General features: G+C 51.7%; 1 protein-coding gene across 1 annotated transcript; it reads left to right on the plus strand.

Moving 5' to 3' along the window:
* The first annotated feature begins 198 nt into the window (after positions 1-198).
* On the plus strand, positions 199-8,081 carry LOC139536752 (serine/threonine-protein kinase DCLK1-like). Its single transcript, XM_071337347.1, has 3 exons — positions 199-850; positions 6,998-7,356; positions 8,067-8,081. Exons 1-3 carry the CDS (start codon positions 490-492, stop codon positions 8,079-8,081), a joined length of 735 nt encoding a protein of 244 aa, XP_071193448.1. The 5' UTR covers positions 199-489.
* Positions 8,082-8,500: the final 419 nt, after the last annotated feature.

Raw genomic sequence — 8,500 nt, forward strand, 5'->3', positions numbered from 1 at the left:
CTCATTTTTGAATTTGTTTGAATTGTAATCGAAGAGCGAATGGCTTCGTAAACATTTGGAGTGAGTGTGTTCAAGCGGAGACCCTCTGAATTATCTCTGCTCTGGTCTCTGTGCCCTACATTTACATATTTATACAGCAACAGAAAGCACATGGCTATCGGACTAAGACCCGTCATTCATTCCCTGCTTCCCTTGCAACCCCATGACATACAATGCCTAGCCAAGCCTACTATACATAATCTGTCATTAGCAAGTTATTTTGAGACCGCGGACACTAGTCCTGGCTAACAGAGATAGACCGCGGCTTTCTGGACAAACCGGTTAATTGAAACTAAAACGCGAGTTGTTTGGACACCATTTTTACGCATTTTATCCGGAATATCTCTGATTATCACTGTACATGTTTGTTTAGTTGGTTCCATTTTTCGTCCTAATTATCTATTTCTTTATTTAGATAGTGTAGCTGTGCTTGTGACCTTCGGCAGTGCGATGGAGCTGGAGCATTTCGACGAGCGGGATAAGGCGCAGCGGAACAGCCGAGGAGGGAGCAGGCTGAACGGGGTGACCAGCCCTACACACAGCGCCCACTGCAGCCTCTACCGTTCCCGGACACTCAAGAACCTCAGCTCAGAGAAGAAGGCCAAGAAGGTCCGCTTCTACCGCAACGGGGACCGCTACTTTAATGGGATAGTGTACGCCATCTCAGTGGAGCGGTTCCGGTCGTTTGACACGCTGCTGGCGGACCTAACCCGCTCGCTGTCTGATAATGTGAATCTGCCGCAGGGCGTCAGGACCATTTACTCCGCGGACGGAACCAAAAAGATCACCAGCACCGATCAACTGCTAGAGGGTAATATAATGCTTTAATTACTTAGGAAATCTCTCTCTCTCTCTCTCTCTCTCTCTCTGGGTAGAGTATGGTTGAGAGTACAAAAAATTAAGAACACCTTTCTAATATTGAGTTGCATTCCACAGGAATCATATCTTTAACCTGGATTCACCTGGTCAGTCTATATCATGGCTTTAACCTGGGTTCACCTGGTCAGTCTATATCATGGCTTTAACCTGGTTTCACCTGGTCAGTCTATATCATGGAAAGAGCAGGTGTTCCTAATGTTTTGTACACTCAGTTTAGATGAGTTGGTTGTTTAGCAACAAAACTGACGGGTTGGTTGTTTAGCAACAAAACTGACGGGTTGGTTGTTTAGCAACAAAACTGATGGGTTGGTTGTTTAGCAACAAAACTGACGGGTTGGTTGTTTAGCAACAAAACTGACGGGGTTGGTTGTTTAGCAACAAAACTGACGGGTTGGTTGTTTAGCAACAAAACTGACGGGTTGGTTGTTTAGCAACAAAACTGACTGGTTGGTTGTTTAGCAACAAAACTGACAATACACAACTGTGGGACAAAACAGACGGGGTTGGCTTGTTGACAAAATGTAAATTATAATTAGTTACCAATGTTTATTGAAAACAACATGAATCCATTGATCTGCTATTTGTCCATCCAGAATCGAAACGACACATGGACTTCTGGCCCATTGAAGCGTCCGCACATCGTCTTTGTGATGTAGGTCGACTAACTCCTCCCATTGTGCAGAGGGAAGGACTGTAATAGGTCAGATGGTAGCCAGTCATTTGCATCAAGATTGATACAATTCAGCTACTAGAAGACAGTCAATGTATAAAATGACACTAATCCAATGCTTAAATGCATAGAGGAGGTGACTAGACTAGGGCCGTATCCACATTGTTATAGAGGTGACTAGACTAGGGCTGTATCCACATTGTTATAGAGGAGGTGACTAGACTAGGGCCGTATCCACATTGTTATAGAGGTGACTAGACTAGGGCCGTATCCACATTGTTATAGAGGAGGTGACTAGACTAGGGCCGTATCCACATTGTTATAGAGGAGGTGACTAGACTAGGGCCGTATCCACATTGTCATAGAGGAGGTGACTAGACTAGGGCCGTATCCACATTGTCATAGAGGAGGTGACTAGACTAGGGCTGTATCCATATTGTTATAGAGGAGGTGACTAGACTAGGGCCGTATCCACATTGTCATAGAGGAGGTGACTAGACTAGGGCCGTATCCACATTGTTATAGAGGAGGTGACTAGACTAGGGCCGTACCCACATTGTTATAGAGGAGGTGACTAGACTAGGGCTGTATCCACATTGTTATAGAGGAGGTGACTAGACTAGGGCCGTATCCACATTGTTATAGAGGAGGTGACTAGACCAGGGCCGTACCCACATTGTTATAGAGGAGGTGACTAGACTAGGGCCATATCCACATTGTTATAGAGGAGGTGACTAGACCAGGGCCGTATCCACATTGTTATAGAGGAGGTGACTAGACTAGGGCCATATCCACATTGTTATAGAGGAGGTGACTAGACTAGGGCTGTATCCACATTGTTATAGAGGTGACTAGACTAGGGCCGTATCCACATTGTCATAGAGGAGGTGACTAGACTAGGGCTGTATCCACATTGTTATATAGTGTCTTCAGAATGTATTCAGACCCCTAGACTTTTCCCAAATTTTATTATTTGGGAAAAGATTATTCTGAAATTGATTGTAATGTTTTTTCCCCTCATCAATCTACACACAATACCCCATAATGACAAAGCAAAGATAGGTTTATATAAATCTTTTCCATTTTTTTTCACATTTACATAAGTATTCAGACTCTTTACTTTGTTACTTTGTTGAAGAACCATTGACAGCGATTACAGCCTCGAGTCTTCTTGGGTATGACGCTACAAGCTTGGCACACCTGTATTTGGGGAGTTTCTCCCATTCTTCTCTGTAGATCCTCTCAAGCTCTGTCAGGTTGGATAGGGAGCGTCGCTGCACAGCTATTTTCAGTTATACAGAGATGTTCGATCGGGTTCAAGTCCGGGCTCTGGCTGGGCCACTCAAGGACATTCAGAGACTTGTCCCGAAGCCACTCCTGCGTTGTCTTGGCTGTGTGCTTAGGGCCGTTGTCCTGTTGGAAGGTGAACCTTCACCCCAGTCTGAGGTCCCGAGCGCTCTGGAGCAGGTTTTCATCAAGGATCTCTCTGTATTTTGCTCTGTTCGTCTTTGCTGACTAGTCTTCCAGTCCCTTCTGCTGAAAAACATCCCCAAAGCATGATACTGCCATCACCATGCTTCACCGTAGGGATGGTGTTACTGAACACAAGGGGCGCTATGTTCAAACCCTATTGAGCGTCTGTTATCCAAAGGTTAGCAATGCTAACAACTACATGTAAAAGCACGTAGAGAATGTTAACTAAAGGCTAGTGAGTGCATTGCAAAAACCTATTATACAGTCTCTGCCATAAACTATTTGTAGGACAGACATCCTAGCTCATAAAGTTATTTAAGTAACTGAAAAATGCTACTCACAGGTTGCTGCATGCTCAAAACAAATATTAGCCAACAAGGCTCTTGATCCAACAGGGATTCTCTACCAAGCGAAGCATGATTTTGGAAGACGCTAACCACTTAGCTAGGTAGCTAACTACCTACTAAATTAGCAAACCAAATGCACAACAGCAAAGCATTTCGCACATGTTAGACAGTTAACGTAATAGTTATAAGATATTAAGCTGGCAAATATTTAGTTGTTAATTCCATACTGTAACTAGACCACCAGGAGCATGCTGGACAATAAGGCTCCTGTCCCTGTGACTGGGGACCACCAGGAGCATGCTGGACAATAAGGCTCCTGTCCCTGTGACTGGGGACCACCAGGAGCATGCTGGACAATAAGGCTCTGGTCCCTGTGACTGGGGACCACCAGGAGCATGCTGGACAATAAGGCTCTGGTCCCTGTGACTGGGGACCACCAGGAGCATGCTGGACAATAAGGCTCCGGTCCCTGTGACTGGGGACCACCAGGAGCATGCTGGACAATAAGGCTCCGGTCCCTGTGACTGGGGACCACCAGGAGCATGCTGGACAATAAGGCTCTGGTCCCTGTGACTGGGGACCACCAGGAGCATGCTGGACAATAAGGCTCTGGTCCCTGTGACTGGGGACCACCAGGAGCATGCTGGACAATAAGGCTCCGGTCCCTGTGACTGCGGGACCACCTGGAGCATGCTGGACAATAAGGCTCCGGTCCCTGTGACTGGGGACCACCAGGAGCATGCTGGACAATAAGGCTCCGGTCCCTGTGACTGGGGACCACCAGGAGCATGCTGGACAATAAGGCTCTGGTCCCTGTGACTGGGGACCACCAGGAGCATGCTGGACAATAAGGCTCTGGTCCCTGTGACTGGGGACCACCAGGAGCATGCTGGACAATAAGGCTCCGGTCCCTGTGACTGGGGACCACCAGGAGCATGCTGGACAATAAGGCTCCGGTCCCTGTGACTGGGGAACACCTGGAGCATGCTGGACAACAAGGCTCCGGTCCCTGTGACTGGGGACCACCAGGAGCATGCTGGACAATAAGGCTCTGGTCCCTGTGACTGGGGACCACCAGGAGCATGCTGGACAATAAGGCTCCGGTCCCTGTGACTGGGGACCACCAGGAGCATGCTGGACAATAAGGCTCTGGTCCCTGTGACTGGGGACCACCAGGAGCATGCTGGACAATAAGGCTCTGGTCCCTGTGACTGGGGACCACCAGGAGCATGCTGGACAATAAGGCTCTGGTCCCTGTGACTGGGGACCACCAGGAGCATGCTGGACAATAAGGCTCCTGTCCCTGTGACTGGGAACCACCAGGAGCATGCTGGACAATAAGGCTCCTGTCCCTGTGACTGGGGACCACCAGGAGCATGCTGGACAATAAGGCTCTGGTCCCTGTGACTGGGGACCACCAGGAGCATGCTGGACAATAAGGCTCTGGTCCCTGTGACTGGGGACCACCAGGAGCATGCTGGACAATAAGGCTCTGGTCCCTGTGACTGGGGACCACCAGGAGCATGCTGGACAATAAGGCTCTGGTCCCTGTGACTGGGGACCACCAGGAGCAGGCTGGACAATAAGGCTCTGGTCCCTGTGACTGGGGACCACCAGGAGCATGCTGGACAATAAGGCTCTGGTCCCTGTGACTGGGGACCACCAGGAGCATGCTGGACAATAAGGCTCATGTCCCTATGACTGGGGACCACCAGGAGCATGCTGGACAATAAGGCTCCGGTCCCTGTGACTGGGGACCACCAGGAAGCTTCATAATGAAACATGATGTGAAATATGAACTAAAGAAGGTATTCATCTTTATCTCCTAACATATTAAATAATAACGTATTGCACACGTTGACTGCAGGTATTCACTTAAAAAGTAGCTACAACAAAAAAAAACATTGAAGAAATAGTTTCAATGGTATTTAAAAATCGTCCCGTGGCTATTTCCAAATACTTCTCCCTGCCTCTCTCACCCATCTCCCCTTCTCCCTTTCTCTCTCCTCTATCTCCCCCTCCCCTTCTCCCTGTCTCTCTCCTCTACCCCCTTCTCCTTGCCTCTCTCCCCCATCTCCCTGTCTCTCTCCTCTATCTCCCCATCCCCTCACCTTCTCCCTGTCCCCCCCTTCTCCCTGTCTCTCTCTCCCCCTACTCCTTGCCTCTCTCCCCATCTCCCCTTCTCCCTGTCTCTCTCCCCCATCTCCCCCTCCCTTCTCCCTGTCTCTCTCCTCTATCTCCCCCTCCCCTTCTCCCTGTCTCTCTCCCCCATCTCCGCTTCTCCCTGTCTCTCCCCCTTCTCCCTGTCTTTCTCTCCCCCACCCCCCCCCCTTCTCCCTGTCTCACTCCCCCATCTCCCCTCCATTCTCCCTTTCTCTCTCCTCTATCTCCCCCTCCCCTTCTCCTTGTCTCTCTCCTCTATCTCCCTGTCTCTCTCCCCCATCTCCCCTTCTCCCTGTCTCTCCCCCCCATCTCCCCTTCTCCCTGTCTCTCTCCCCCATCTCCCCTTCTCCCTGTCTCTCTCCCCCATCTCCCCTTCTCCCTGTCTCTCTCCCCCATCTCCCCTTCTCCCTGTCTCTCTCCCCCATCTCCCCTTCTCCCTGTCTCTCTCCCCCATCTCCCCTTCTCCCTGTCTCTCTCCCATCTCCCCCTCCCCTTCTCCCTGTCTCTCTCCCCCATCTCCCCTTCTCCCTGTCTCCCCCCTTCTCCCTGTCTCTCTCTCCCCCCACCCCCCCCCTTCTCCCTGTCTCTCTCCCCCATCTCCCCTCCCATTCTCCCTGTCTCTCTCCCCCATCTCCCCTCCCATTCTCCCTGTCTCTCTCCCCCATCTCCCCCTCCCATTCTCTCCCTGTCTCTCTCCTCTATCTCCCCTCTCCCCTTCTCCCTGTCTCTCTCCTCTACTCTCCCCCTCCCCTTCTCCCTGTCTCTCTCCTCTATCTCCCCCTCCCCTTCTCCCTGTCTCTCTCCTCTATCTCCCCCTCCCCTTCTCCCCTGTCTCTCTCCTCTATCTCCCCTCCCCATCTCCCTGTCTCTCTCCTCTATCTCCCCCTCCCCTTCTCCCTGTCTCTCTCCCCCATCTCCCCCTCCCCCTGTCTCTCTCCTCTCCCCCCATCTCCCCTCTCTCCCTGTCTCTCTCCCCCATCTCCCCCTCCCCCTGTCTCTCTCCTCTCTCTCCCCATCTCCCCCTCTCCCTGTCTCTCTCCCCCATCTCCCCTCCCCCTGTCTCTCTCTCTCTATCTCCCCCTCCCCCTGTCTCTCTCCCCCATCTCCCCCTCCCCCTGTCTCTCTCCTCTCTCCCCATCTCCCCCTCTCCCTGTCTCTCTCCCCCATCTCCCCTCCCCCTGTCTCTCTCACTCTATCTCCCCCTCCCCCTGTCTCTCTCCCCCATCTCCCCCTCCCCCTGTCTCTCTCCCCCATCTCCCCCTCCCCCTGTCTCTCTCCTCTCTCCCCCATCTCCCCCTCCCCGTCTCTCTCCTCTATCTCCCCCTCCCCCTGTCTCTCTCCCCCATCTCCCCCTCCCCCTGTCTCTCTCCCTCTCTCTCCCCATCTCCCCCTCCCCCTGTCTCTCTCCTCTATCTCCCCTCCTCAGGCGAGAGCTACGTGTGCGGCTCCATCGAGGTCTTCAAGAAGCTCGACTACACCAAGAACGTCAACCCCAACTGGTCTGTGAACGTCAAAGCTTCGTCTGCGGCGGCCGCCCGAGGGCCCCCTTCTCTGGGCAGCTCCAAGGCCGGACCTCCAGACACCCGGGACCAGGGGGTGAAGGATTTCATCCGGCCCAAGCTGGTGACGGTGGTGCGGAGCGGGGTGAAGCCCAGGAAGGCTGTACGAATACTCCTCAATAAGAAGACGGCCCATTCATACGAACAGGTCCTCAACGACATCACGGAGGCCATCAAACTGGACTCTGGAGTGGTGAAGAGGGTCTATACACTGGATGGAAAACAGGTGAGAGATGGGGAGAAAGAGAGAATGGGAAGGGGGAGAGAGAGAATGAGAGAATGGGAGAGAGAGAATGGGAGAGAGAATGGGAGAGAGAGAGAATGGGAGAGGGGAGAGAGAGAGAAAGGGAAGGGGGAGAGAGAGCGAATGGGAGAGGGGAGAGAGAGCGAATGGGAGAGGGGAGAGAGAGATAATGGGAGGGGGGAGAGAGAGATAATGGGAGGGGGGAGAGAGAGCGAATGGGAGAGGGGAGAGAGAAAATGGGAGAGGGGAGAGAGAGAGAATGGGAGAGGGGAGAAAGAGAGAAAGGGAGAGGAGGAAAGGGAGAGGAGAGAAAGGGAGAGGAGAGAAAGGGAGAGGGGAGAGAGAGAAAGGGAGAGGGGAGAAAGAGAGAAAGGGAGAGGGGAGAAAGAGAGAAAGGGAGAGGAGAGAAAGGGAGAGGGGAGAAAGAGAGAAAGAGAGAGGGGAGAAAGGGAGAGGGGAGAGAGAGAGAGTGGGAGAGGGGAGAGAGAGAGAAAGGGAGAGGGGAGAGAGAGAGAAAGGGAGAGGGGAGAGAGAGAGAGTGGGAGAGGGGAGAGAGAGAGAAAGGGAGAGGGGAGAAAAAGAGAAAGGGAGAGGGGAGAGAGACAGAGGTGGGCTGTAGTTGTGTTGCTATAGAAAGGAACCAATAGAAGGATGTCCTGTCCCATCTGCCTCCTTGTGCTGATCCTCATCAGTATGCTGCTGGTTAGTCTCTCAGTCTGGTATGGATTCATACAGTATGCTGCTGGTTAGTCTCTCAGTCTGGTATGGATTCATACAGTATGCTGCTGGTTAGTCTCTCAGTCTGGTATGGATTCATACAGTATGCTGCTGGTTAGTCCCTCAGTCTGGTATGGATTCATACAGTATGCTGCTGGTTAGTCTCTCAGTCTGGTATGGATTCATACAGTATGCTGCTGGTTAGTCTCTCAGTCTGGTATGGATTCATACAGTATGCTGCTGGTTAGTCTCTCAGTCTGGTATGGATTCATACAGTATGCTGCTGGTTAGTCTCTCAGTCTGGTATGGATTCATACAGTATGCTGCTGGTTAGTCAAGTGAAGTTCATTGATGGCCGTCTTGGTTTCCGCTTACACGACTGTGAAGCTTGAGGGCCGTCGTGGTATCG

Source organism: Salvelinus alpinus, chromosome 13 (assembly GCF_045679555.1).
Source record: "Salvelinus alpinus chromosome 13, SLU_Salpinus.1, whole genome shotgun sequence".
Lineage (NCBI taxonomy): Eukaryota > Metazoa > Chordata > Actinopteri > Salmoniformes > Salmonidae > Salvelinus > Salvelinus alpinus.

What these genes read in the sequence shown, in the direction of transcription:
- LOC139536752 (XM_071337347.1), top strand. Translation starts at nt 490, where the DNA reads ATGGAGCTGGAGCATTTCGACGAGCGGGATAAGGCGCAGCGGAACAGC. An exon ending in CACCGATCAACTGCTAGAGG is followed by an intron (nt 851 to 6,997) that starts GTAATATAATGC and finishes TCCCCTCCTCAG; the next exon opens with GCGAGAGCTACGTGTGCGGC.